Source organism: Diorhabda carinulata, chromosome X, assembly GCF_026250575.1.
Source record: "Diorhabda carinulata isolate Delta chromosome X, icDioCari1.1, whole genome shotgun sequence".
Lineage (NCBI taxonomy): Eukaryota > Metazoa > Arthropoda > Insecta > Coleoptera > Chrysomelidae > Diorhabda > Diorhabda carinulata.
The window spans coordinates 57,891,003-57,904,698 of record NC_079472.1 but is presented as its reverse complement, the minus strand read 5'-3'; the positions used below and the strand labels follow the sequence as shown (position 1 = coordinate 57,904,698).

The window sequence follows — 13,696 nt, the reverse complement described above, 5'->3', positions numbered from 1 at the left end:
CATTGTCTTGTAGGTATCATTTTACCCTCTACCCTGCTTATTATTGGGTGTTGAATTTTCCCCAAGATATGATTAGATTGTGCTGCTTTCTCCATAAATTTTTTTTGGTCCCTCCCTAATTATACTGTACAGTTCCTTCTGTGATCAGACATTTCGATTCAGTGCAATAGACTTTGTCGCGTTCAAACAAGGTTTCTTATTGTTGGATTTGTGTTTGAAAATATCCGAAACATGTTTCATTTATATTCCTTCATCCAATTGTTGAAATGATCAGTTATAAAAAAATTAAATTCTTCTCTGGAAGCAACACACCATATTGCAATTGCATATTGCAATATTTTTCAGATGTTTTATGAAAAGCTTTTTAAAAATGATTGATTTTGACGTCTCCGATTAATCAGATGTTTTTCGGCTCATAAAATGTACTGGGAAAAGTGTCCACATTAGTGACAAACATAAGAGCTTTGATCGGTTTAACCTGATCACGATATGAATGCTTGGGAACTAACCCGGATCTTATTTATCCTTTCTACACCCAAATACATGTAGAGCAGCGGGTATGTATGTGTATATTAGGGTACCATGTACACCACGACTCAAAGGATCTATTGTGTCCTTCTTTCTTCCTGAAATACTGGAAAAACCCAGGGTTATCATCTGATCTATTAATCCCGCTCCTTTCAAAAAGTCCAAATTGTGGGCTACAGATTTTCGTCTCCTATTTCGTACGTTTCCAAGTGGGGGTTTCATCCTCTGCCTAACAGAATTTTCACTATCTTCAGGTGACTATTAAGACAGCATGACGATCTCCTGTTTGCGGTAGTTCCTATCTAGATTGAACTGGAAAGTTTGAAACTGATATGTTTGCTGGAAAATCAAACTCCTATTTTAATTAAACTTTGATACTACCGTAATTTATTATATTATTTACGTTTAATCTCTAAATCATTCTTGAATTGATGATCGAAATTTGGTTTCAGATAATGTTAACATCATATATTATGACGATATCGTTAATGCTCTCCTTTTTTTTCTGTTTTTACCCTGTAAGCACATTGAAAGTTTTACATTTTGAAATACCTCATCCTTCATTATAATCGCCGCAAACATCCTCTTGTTTGAGGTGGATCAATCTTCATAGTTCATGTCTACATCTTGTTGCTTTTTTTCATCCACAACTTCCCATTTCTTGTCATTTCTAGTCAGTTTATGCTACGTCTCCATTTTGTCTTGCTGCGTCTTTTTCTATGTTATAGAGTAATAAAATAATGAAGTATTTGTATTTTTGATCAGTCAAACCTGTATTAGCTCAGGTACATTTATTCTAGTTTTGGATTAGTAAGTAAGTTGAATAACTCTCTTATTTATTTCAAATTACAGTTGACGATGAGGAAATTGGTAGAGTTACTCCTCCTGGTGGTGGGTTCTGGGAACTAGGTAATTTAGCGTCTACCGGATTAGATAATCCATGGCAAAGAGACAGTAAAATGGCTCCTTTTGATCAAGAGTTTTACATAATTTTGAATCTTGCCGTTGGTGGAGTTTCCTTTTTTCCGGATGATGCTACAAATACACCAGGTGGAAAGCCGTGGGCGAATACCTCTCCGAAAGCTGCTACAGATTTTTGGGAGGGAAGAGAACAGTGGTTATCAACATGGAATAATCTTAAAAACGATGATATTAATTTGAAAGTGGACTATGTTAGAGTATGGGCTTTGTAATATAAGTAGGTTTTATATAAGACTTTCTTTATATAAGAAATAGTATTTCACAGAATGTACTACTGGTTTGATCGACGATGTTTCCAGTTTTTCTTTGGAAAAAAAAAATCACTTTTAACAAATATAATCTTACGATTTTTTTCCATTAACATTTATATCCAATTTTAATTCCAGGATTGCTACTCAAGTTTTGAGATGTGGCAATAATGATGTGAATATGTCAAATAAGACATTGCTGTCATAAAGTTTGACATTTTCAATGGTGAACGTACTCAGAACATGTTGACATATGAGTGCTATTTGAGTTTAGAGAAACTAGAAATATTCATCTTGCTCAAAACAACTTTGTTCGATGATTTCCAATTTTGAACATTCCAAACATCGAATTGATGGGTTATCCGTCGTACAGTTTTTGTTTGTCAACCAATGATTTCATTTTATTCTAGCAGATCAAAAATAAATTGCGAGTTCGACGTTTTTATACACTCGAAGAAGAGGTTGATGTGTTCAAATCACATTTTTTGGAGGTACCTCAATCGAGATGGAAAAAATGCCTCGGCAATTGATTCAAACGCTCCAAAAAGTGTATTGATCTCAATGGCGACCGAAAATATATCCAATTATAAACCATCGTGGGCAGATGAAATCGAAGACGGGTATGAAATGTAGATTAAAACAATTTTTACAGTAGGCAAGATATATTACTTAAAATAATCAAAGAATTATTTGTATATATACAGTATCTTGAAAATATACTATTGCTTAAAATAATAGCATAATAAAGAAACAGTAGATTTCGAGAAAAATATATAAAATTTTACCTCTAAGCTGGATATTACTAAACAATGTTTCATATAAGTCAAAAATGGTGAACGTATCTTTAAATAGTCATAATTAACTGTTAATTCTCGAATGGACAACGCGAAGTTATGTTAATACGTTTGAGGTTGATTTTATACCTCAAATTCTCAATTCCGTTATCACTTACAATAAAAAAACGGTCACTGCCTTGAGTATATACTACTGGAAGCCGATAAGCATTGCCGTGGGAGGAGTTTTTTCAGTACAGGTTTCTTCCGAAAGACATTTGATAGAGCAGCTTATTATCAGTTCAGAGACATCAACGTGACTTGTTTAGTTAATCGCTACTCTAACCTTATTTCATTCTTATTTTATTATCTACCATAACAAAGCTTATTATAGTAGAAGATGGATGAGCCAAATCAGCACTATAAAACTCGTACTACGCTGGGATAAGAATATTATGGACAGGCATACCTTACGGGATAACCTGGAGCAATAACAAGACAAATTTCTCGAGTGAAATGTTGTTGTCAGATGGGTCAAAGGTAAAAAGAGAAACTGGAGGGATGATGTTGGTAGAATCTTTTAGAATCGGATAATCAAAGACATTTTTATCAATAAAATTAAGACAGACCACCAAAGAGATTATATGAAAGCTACACCTTCGTGTATTAGGTAATAGGCTGAGACCAAAATAGAAGCATGTCTCGAAAAAAGTAAAAGAAGTTTATCATGATTTTGTTTTCAGAATGTTTTTATCTCTGTAATGTTCAGTTTTCTAAAATCGTTCGTACATTAGTTAGATTCTTATCAATGACTCACTGATTGCTCTTTATCATAGGCTGAGAATGTACTTTTTACAACAAAAGTGGATGGAGGAACATTTATTTTAATTCGTATATAAAAAATACTGTTCAGTACATGTAGGTAGGGAAATTTACATGCGTCTTATAACTAAAAATAAACCTTAGAGGCAAATATCAGTACCTGTTGGTAATCAACAGTGGAAGACGATGGCAAGATTAAATATTCACACTTTGTTTTAATTCTAAAAATTGAAACGGCACATGAAGCGTACAATGTTTATGTTCAACGATCAAATGACCTCTGCGATGCGAAGCACCTACAACTAATACAGTCTCTCCTTTGAGTAATACGGAACCGTCTCCGCTATTATCTTCAGGATACGTCATTTTCATAACTCTTGTTTGTGGATAACCCAATTTGGTATTACCCGTGACAGTATACGATCGACTAGGTGGTACAGGTGGAGGTCTTTCTAAATCTAATCCGAATAAATTACAAGTTTGCTGAATAATTTTTGCATCACATTTTTCGTTTGGATCCGGTGGTGGAGTTCCGGCGATAGGTTGAGGTCTCGGTCTTGTGCCACCTATAGCGGTTCTAGATACAGGTGGTGGATTTAAATTCTTTTCTCTTCGAAGAGTCGACAGTCTATACCTGCAATGCCAACCCCTCCATGAAGCTTGAATTAACGTTGCAGCTTTCATCCTCGTCTTCGCTCTAAGCTTCTCCAATTGCTGTCTGATACCTTCGCTAAGAAATATATGTCTCTTTCCCATAGCATAACTCGTTGAAACAAAACTTTGCTGTTTACCTATAGAATCCATAACATGTTGTAAAATCAAATGACAATCATCTGTAACTTTGTCATCGCTTCTATTGAGTTTAGCAAAAGGTGCTAAACACCGGTATCTCATATTGAACGCCTTAAAACGCATTCTGTGAGGATATCCACCTGCCATAAGATTAACAGTTTCTAGTACCTGCAAAGATCTTATTTGTCGTACAACTGTTCCTCTTTCAAATCTATTAGCAGCTTCCTGAGAGTTGCTACAGATGCATCGAACGAAATGTGGACGAGCGTGTACTAATGTTCTCAATAAATTGTCCAAACGAGTGTGAAAGTCTTGAGTTAACGTAGAAACCGGTTCGTCGCCGTTTAAAATATCCGTATGAGATGTTGGAGATATTCTGAAACTAACACCTCTCGGTACTGTTTCTGATGAATATAAAGCTTTAAGTTCACTACCGAATAAATGAGTAGCGAAACCAAAATTACAACTGTGTTTATAAAATACGGCAACTAAGTCATCAGGAATAACATCTTTATTCGTATCTAGAAAGTCTGTGGCGTCATATACAACTCTACCTGCGAAATGTTGTATACCAAACAGACGCGGATCTACCGGCTTAGGATCAAAAAGTCTAGAATTATTTTTATGTTGTACTTTGATTTTAGACACGTAAGAATCAGCTGTGCCTCTAATTGAACACTCGACATCCAACATACTTAATAATCCAGTTCTTAGAGACGACACTAAATCGATACAGGGTACATTGTCGACATAATCTACCTCTACTTCGCAATTGATTCCCTCATCTCTGCAAGATTCTATACTAGATTTAAATATGTGGGTATTATAAAAATGTTGCATCGTTTCAGCACATAAATTGATGCAAAGATGTTCCAATTGACTGGGTTTTGGATCTTCGAAACCAAACATATCGAGAATCCCGATAAATCCATCGGTCGCGTGTCTGACAGCATTATTTAAAGCCGCCATCGATTTACTTCCGGCGTTAGTACTTCCTCCAATAGTGGAAGCATGCTGACTCGTAACTTCAGCTTGATTATGTACCGATTCATTCGAATCAGAACTTAAAGTACCTAATGTTGATCCTAATCTCTTAAGACTATTAGCTCTACGAACTATGGTAGCTACAGTACGGCAATATAAAGCTTTAGCAAGACAGTCACGCGTCATACTAGACATATTTGCATCACACACAGATTTCACCAGTTGGCCACGAGCGTTGTGGGTACGTGAAGTGAGACCACGGAAAAGAGCTCCACCGGATACTCCCAGTAGACCGGCGACAGCATTCAATTCGGCTTCGCCTTTAACGTCAACGTCCAGTCCTTTACTGTCCATGAATTGCACATTTCCCAGTAGAAGAACCGCTGCAAGAACTCGTACTACATCTAAGAATGGTATACCGAGAATTCCTAAGCAATTCTTCCATGCCTGAAACCTATAAAAGCAGAGAATCAGAAATAAGCAATGATTAAATATAGAAAATTCCATGTTCAAATGTAATGTTATAGATTGTCAGAATACTATTTTTTTACGTCGTGACCTATTCTCGTCGACGAATATAAAAGGAGTAAATCTGCAATAGCTGCATTGGTGGTTTAGTGATTACTAGCATGGTAAGTAGAGTAGGTGTCGAAGCTATCTAAGTGATTTTGAGAGAGAGAGGGTTTTGGGATATTTTAAACTGGTCTATCGATAAAGGCGTAGGCTCAAAAGACGGATTTTTTAGTTTCCGTTATTTAAAAAAAAAATTTTTAATTCCAATTTGCGTGAGAATATTAAACAATTTTTACCTGTTTGAATCTTCAGTTGCATCTTGCCTCGTATCGCCGTACTGAAGATATCTCAACGTATTTATTGTTTGAGCTTCTAAATTTAATTTGGTTCTTTCTTCCGTCGATAATCCGGCAAGCATTTGGTAAAATATGTGGTAATTTTTTTCACCTGGTAATGGTCTTATCACTCGCGTTTGATCCAAAAAATAACAATGGATCTTTGTTCGGTACAGAGCTCCATCAGTTACTTGTACTTCGATGAATTGTCCCTTAAAAATACATTTATTTCAATTGATGAAATACTTCTAGATGAATTTACAGTCATAACACTATTTCTATTACTTTCTGGATTCGCAGCCGAAAAAACGATTATCATTACAAACGAAGTGAATTATTCGATGAATTACTTTATCCAAAACAAAGTAAAAACATTATTTGAAATCTTAAAGTACTGCCCTTGAACATCAATTCAACTTTCTAACCTAAGCCCCGTTGCTTTGGAGCACGACATCTTCCAACTTTTAATTGCTATTTTAATTCTATCGTTTTGCAATAGAATGCGACGTACTAAGATCGTTTTTTGAGGCCGCCGCCGTTGCAGCTTTACACTACGAGTATACAATAATAATGATGTCCTCCAAGGTATCGCTTTTTGTGATCGGGTTGTAAGATTAATGGTAAGAGACATTTTTCGATAAAACCTTCATCATCAAAACAGTTTGCGAGGCACATAAAGTGCGTCAAATCAATTGTCAAAAGTTTGATCCAAGCTAACGCCAAGGGGGCTACTTTACCTTGGATTACGACATCTTCCGATTTCAAAACTTTTAATGGCGATCGTTTCCTGAACGACTATTCAAGACATACGATCACGTGAACGATTCTAGCGACAGTCGTTCGGAGGAAAACAGCTCAATGAGAAATATAAAAAAAAAATAGTTCTCATCGATTATGGTACTAATTTCTACAATCGTTGGTAATATTCATAGTTAAAACATTGTTCACTCTACCACTACACCAATACTGATTGATATGCGTTTCGATCACCAAGTTATCATCTTCAGAGACAGAATTTAAACTCATTTTAGTCAAGTCAATTTGAGAGATATTTTGAGGTAATGTTCTATTTTTTGAGCTGTGACACGTGATATGCAACGTCAAATGAAGTGCTAAGAGTATAATAGGTCTAATTAAACGTCTTTCAGTCATTTATAAGAATTAAAAATTAAATTAAGCAGAGAAATAAACGAAAATACAATAAATAAATTGAAAGTAAGACAAATAAATCACTTAATGTATTTCATATTATACTCACAATTCTACTCGATTCCGAATTGGTTATGGTTTTAGCGGAACCTAAAGAACGTAATACTGTAAAGGCGGCTGCTAAATGCTTGAAAGCATCAGTTTCTGGTCCTCCACCGGCCACGGCAAAAAGTTGACGAAGAAGAAGCATCGAAACATGACTTTTACCCGAACCACTGGTTCCTGAAGCACGAATAATTAATAGATAGTTGTATATTAAAAAACAATTGAAAGATTTGATCATTCAGTATACGAGGATGGTCACAGAAGTACCTGGCCTAACCTAGAGATTAGAAAGTACACAATCTATACAGCATATTTCATAGTTTCAAGTTTGAAGACGCCATGTTGTAATTACATGCTCTGTGAAACGCTGGTAGCAAAACATAATGTTAACTTTACAATGTTAAACTTGGTGAAATAAAGGACGCGAACTCAGCATTATATATATGGAAATCTCTTTAATTTCTTATTTCTTTGACCTTTTGATATATCAATGCATCTAAATGTTCTTGATTTTAGGTCTCTTCTGTTTAAAAATTAGTTTTTTAAGAGCTAGAGGACCTACCCTTAAATTGGGGTCCATCTGTCAATCGTGAATTAGAATTTACCTATCTCTTAAATTAATATAAATACGCAAATTCTCAGTGTCAATATCATATTTTGATAAAGACTTAATGAAAAGTCGAAACGTCAAATTTATCTTTCTTTTAAAAATTATCAAAAAAAAACTAATTTTAAAACAGAAGAGACCTAAAATCAAGAACATTTAGATGCATTAATATGTAGAAATCTACACACATAATGTAGAAGCTGTAGAATCCTTTCATGTATCTTCCCCAATCCAACCGCCGCCATTTTATGAAACTACACTTGCCGCACTAGAAAGGAAGTGTCATTCTGATGAGCATATAATCAAAATTTTCAATCAACTGAGGAACATAAAATTGTCAACAACCGTCTACAAGCATCAATTTATTTTCAAAATTCTAGTAACTAAAAATAAATACCGCGTTTTTCAGAAGCCAACGAGACGTAAATTTTGATTCACGATTGGCGGATGGACCCTAATTTAAGGGTAGGTTCTCTAGGTGGCCAAACAATTGGGCGACGATCATTAAAGGAAGGGCTCGAAATTTCGAATTTTGTATTATTATTTTTACTCGATCACATACTGCTTGCCGTATGTCTTAATCGTCGTGCCAAGGTGATAGTAAAAAACAATTTAAAAATCAACATCAGTCTCGTTTGAACCCAAGTGTTCGTGATTGTTTTAATTTTGAAAATTAAAACCTACCCGATAATATTATGGCTTGAGGGTATCCAGTCTCAGATTGTTGCCGAACTGCCTCCTGTACTACTTTATTTAGCTGTGGACTTAGCGCTATACCCCGCGTGCTACTCAAAGTTAAAGGATTTCCTACATCTCTATATGGGTTCACGCAGAGTAAAATTGGACCCACGTTAGTCTGGAAAAAAGAAGAAAAGTTCAATTGAAAATTTACCAGCCTATAATAACAATTTTGTTCCATTTTGACTCTGGTATTTTATATACGTAGGTTATTTTTCGAACAACCTATTGCGGATCATCAAACACAATGGGTCACCTAGTTCCTCAAGAGATTACCGGTCGCAAATCGTTAATTTTTCCTGAAGAAATAAATGAAATTCAATTCATTAGAAAAAATCCTATCAGAAGTTCACAAACATAAAAATTTTCCACGTACCAAAAGAACCTCGTTGTTATTATTAATGAAGCAATTGAAGTTTAGATAGAAAATTGTGGACATATGTCTATAGTGTATAATCTTAATTCTTTTTCTATGGTGCTATAGGCTGCTGCAAGTCATGGACTCCCTTATTTTTTTCTCCCAATGGTTTCTGTCTAAAGCTGCTCTCTTTCAGTTGCGTATCTTTGGAAAACTGATTACATCTTCGCTATTCTTCCTGCCAACTTTTCCAGCTCATGTCTTCCAGTTGGTCCACGCCGCTTCAAAATTGGATTCAAGTATTTTTCATGGTATTCTCTATTCATCCACCATTTGCACTATATGGCCAGCTCATTGCAATCTCTGTACTCTTACAAATCATTTTTGATATAACTCATGATTATACCTCGATCTCCATGCTCCATTCACATATTTCGGAACAAATATTTTCCTCAATATCATCCTTTCAGAGATATTTATGTGTTTTTTTTTTGTTAAGACTCACCTTCACGACAGTACGTTCATTTGGGCTTCCATCGTAAGCTGCGCAAAAACAGAGAAAGATTTCGATCGCTGATAGTTTCTATTTCCAAAAGTTGTAGTATGTTTTCTTCCTGCGATTGACTTAAGCGACGGATTAACTTCGCCTTGTGAAGTGGACAGTCTAAAATTACATTCTCAAATTTGGCACTGTCTATCGGGTCTTGTGCCAAAAATAGAGAAATTCAGTTATACGATCGTGGTTCTGACAAAGTGGACGATCTTATGTTTGATCCATCGACCTTAAGTTTATCGCAGGAAGAAAGCATACTGCAACTTTTGAAAATCAAAACCATCGACTATTGCAAGCCCACTGAATTTTTGCGCGCTTTACGATCTTTGGAAGTTGCTGAGAGAAACAGTACATGTATTATGTATTTTTTGAAATCCAAAGCACATGGCGTGTGGTTCTCATGTTGGTTGTAAAGATTCTTGCGAGATCTTGGAGCCCTTAGCTTATTCTTGGATCGCATTGAATTAAGATGATGCACTATAACCGAACGCCCGCCGTATTCAATATTAAGTAAAGTATTACACACTGAATCATCGTTATAACTGTCCATTCTTTAGAGTTTCGACTTCAAATTCAGTTTCGTGTTAAGGCATTTCTAGCGCTCATTTGATCTATGTAATTAAATATTAGGAACTTTGAGCAAACCTGTTATATAACTGTAGTACGGGACACAACGTTAAAAAACGCGCACCTCCTGCACCCCCTCGAAAATTTTGTATAAGAAAAGGGTGGCACCTTGTTGGAAAGAGATTTTCGTTTTTTTAATATGAGGAAATCATAAATGAGAAAATTAATTTTTAAAATGTGAAATTCTAATAATGTCTCTATAATTTCGCATAATATTTAGAATTTATGGTTCAATGTATTTTAAAATTAAATTAAATTTTCAAAATAATCATGATTCACTTCTTGACAATAACCGAGGCGATTTTGGAATTCTCTTAAAACATTTTGTGTGACGTTACGGGTTATTTTGTTAATTTCTTCCGTTATCCTAAATTTAAAATCAGCAATATTGTATGTTCTATTAAAATATACTTTGGATTTTTGATAATTCCATACGAAGTAATCGAGAGCAGTTATACCAGAGGATCTAGCTGGTCATTTGATCGTTCCTTCTCTTCCAATCCACCTATTGGTAAAAATCTCGTTCAAATAATTTATAACTGTACGTGCAAAATACGGTGGTGCTCCGTATTGTTGGTAAATAGGTCGATCTATCCCATTTGGATGATTAACATCAGATAAATGTCAAAAAAACTAGATAAACCTCATCAATAACTGTACCCTCAAAAAAATAAAAGCCAATAATTTTATTGGAAATGATACCAGCCCAAGCGTTCAATTTTTTAGGATATTGAGTGTGAGCCTCACACATCCAGTTAATATTTTCTCCGCTCCAATATCTAAAGTTTTGTTAGTTAACTGTTTCGTTTAAATGAAACGTCTCTCCTTAAAAAAATCTTGTATTCTTGAACTGCAAATCTGGGTTCATTCCGTCTATCATCAATTCGCGGAATTACCAAAATTTTACATCTCAAAAATTAATTTTCTTATGATTGCACCAAATTTAAAAATACTTACTAAACAGAAGACTAACACCCCTTTATAACAAGATGCCACACGACCCTCTTTGTGAGTTAAAATTTTTGAGGGGGTGCTTACAATATTTTGATACTGTAAATTGTCAATTTAACCATAAAAGTCGACTGTTGCAGGTTTTTTACACATAGTATGTAAAAATTGAATTTATTTCATATATATGGGCCGCATTGTATATTGGTGGATACTATGGGACTGGTATTATGCTTGATTCGTGAAGAAAGGGGAAAAAACGAACTGAGTAATACTTTTTTATAGAGCACCTGAATATTCACATTAAAAAATCCATTTAAAATCATCTATCCTTTTCAAACTCCATTAAAAATAAATTAAAATGAAATTAAAATTCTTTTGAACAGTTACTCTTCTACCTTCTACTGGTAACCTATTTGGTGTATAATTACACTGTTGCCAAGTGTCACTCAAAACAGTTGTTCCGCTTGGAGGTTCTTAAAAGAATGAGTTTCATTAATTATCAACTAAATATAAATATGTTACCATCTTAAAGATAATTTTTGTTTGTTAATTATCAACAAAAAAAATGTTAATAATAAGTAATCATCAATATTTTCATTTATATATTAAAAAGTTACTTTCTCGACTTAATAATTGCTTCTTCAAATATTTCTTCAGTGGATTTTTATATTGTGCATTAAATATATTTCGTACTAGCTGGTTATTGAAAATTGCTTGATTATAAATATTATACAAAATATTTAAACGATTCCATGGGTTATTTTGGAAATAGTTATTTTATTAGTCATTTATTTTGAAAATTGTAATACTGCATAGCAGCGTGTGTAGTTCCAGCTTTCAAATAATATTATAAACAGATGTTCCAAAAACTTTCAAATATTCAATCATAATTTTTGGAATAAATGTGAAAAGTACAGTTGATACTATTTATACTTTGTTTTTGAAATTTTCGTAAGTCAATTAAGTTGTAGTACCTGTAATGGTACTTCCAATAATTATTGAAAATTTATTCTTATTACTTATACTGTCTCCAACATTACAGCTGAAGATTTTAGTCCTATCTCGACATAATAGTGGTTAATTTAATTTGCAGAAGATCTAATGGAAATGTATTGATTAAAATTGATAACTTTTGAGAACATAATAATAAGCACTGCGTCAACAAAACCACTACCTTCTTTATTTATGCTATATATGCGTAATTTGCAAAATTTGTATTACAATAGTCAAATATAAAACTTCAAACATGAATACGTAATAGTCCAGGGGCCTAAACCTCAACCTATAAGTCCCCTTATACCCTGGATTTAATTTTTTTATGAAAATTGATAGTTCAAAAATATAGGAATTGAAAACGCGAAGTTTGCGTGGATTTTCAATGATGGAAAAATGTTACACAAACCATATGAGAGAGAAATATTTATCGATTTTTTTTATAATATATTTTTCCGACTTTGCAATTAAATTCCTATAGTTTTTAATCTCCTGAAACATAATGTCCACTGCATCAATTAAAATCCTCCACAAACTGTGCTTCCCTTTACATTTAGAAGATTTTATATCGACTCGTTTTTTTTTGGGCTGAGTGATGCTTTTCATATATTCTGTAGGTAAGCATGTATAATTTGCTCATCTGTACCTGTTGTATTTTGTGTTTCTTCCATTTGATAAATCATTTTTCGAACATTAATTACGATTCTTCTCTACTACATAAGTAATCAATCTCACTATTTTTCGATTAAGAGACTGATTTTATTTAAGAATTTCAAGATATTGTTTTTTGTGTAATGTTGTTTATCTATACTTTTAAATGATTCACTGATTTTGAAAATTAAATATTGTAGTGCGGACCTGGACATATTGTTTACTATTCAATACGCAGTGGAGTGTCTCTTAACTGTTTCTGTAAACATATGATACTGATACTTATTTTCTATGAATTGGAATTTGTTGCCAAGGACAGTTGATACCTTTCTGGTAATTGATACTCACGTCCCTCAAAACACTGTCAAAATGCGTTGTGTGGAGCAGAAAAAAATCATTAGTACCCATTAATTTTCTAATATATTAGATAATGTTATATAAAAGTAGTTTCACTAGCAACCCAAATGTAACAACGGAAATGTTTGCCTTTATTCTCATGTCATCATCTGAAAGTCATCAGAAAATAACAGTTTAGCTAATTTTGCGTTGCCGGAGAACTAATTTCTGCAAAGATCAGGATTCTATACAACGAAAATTGTACTAATTACAAAAGTTTCAGTTATTAATAATATATAAAGTATATTACACTCATTTTTGTTCTATTTTAAAGTAAAATGAACAATGGAAATGTTTAGTCAGCTGCTTTTTTAAAAACAAAAGTCCAATTCTTAAAAACTAGAAACAATACTACCCATTTTAATTTGAGGTTTTCTAGGAAACTGCTTGGTAACTATTTTGTAGTATTCTGAAAACTTCAGAATATTGACTTACATTTCAAAGTTCTGTAAGTGTAAGTTACGCATAAGGAACCGAAAGTTTACAGTTAAACAACCAGAATAACCTATTATTATTTCCATTATAGTCTTTAAAACTTTCTTATTCTTATAAAGTACGTAATTGTTATAGTAAAAAAGGAATAGATTCGTAA

General features: G+C 33.7%; 2 protein-coding genes across 3 annotated transcripts in view; one reads left to right on the top strand and one right to left on the bottom strand.

Annotated features, from left to right (window-relative positions):
• The window catches only part of LOC130900563 (uncharacterized), a 47,006-nt gene extending 45,265 nt beyond the window's left edge, over positions 1-1,741 (top strand). The window contains exon 22 of the mRNA XM_057811261.1: positions 1,381-1,741. Within this exon, the coding sequence (XP_057667244.1) occupies positions 1,381-1,721 (341 nt within the window). The 3' untranslated portion in view covers positions 1,722-1,741. The remainder of the gene's footprint in view (positions 1-1,380) is intronic.
• Positions 1,742-2,400: 659 nt separating this feature from the next.
• Positions 2,401-13,696, bottom strand: part of LOC130902501 (unconventional myosin-Ia) — an 80,622-nt gene continuing 69,326 nt past the window's right edge. For both annotated transcript variants that reach the window (XM_057814694.1, XM_057814695.1), the window contains 4 exons: positions 8,522-8,693; positions 7,235-7,407; positions 5,938-6,188; positions 2,401-5,582 (listed from right to left, as the gene is read on the bottom strand). In XM_057814694.1, the coding sequence (XP_057670677.1) occupies positions 3,548-5,582; positions 5,938-6,188; positions 7,235-7,407; positions 8,522-8,693 (2,631 nt within the window). In that variant the 3' untranslated portion in view covers positions 2,401-3,547. The remainder of the gene's footprint in view (positions 5,583-5,937; positions 6,189-7,234; positions 7,408-8,521; positions 8,694-13,696) is intronic.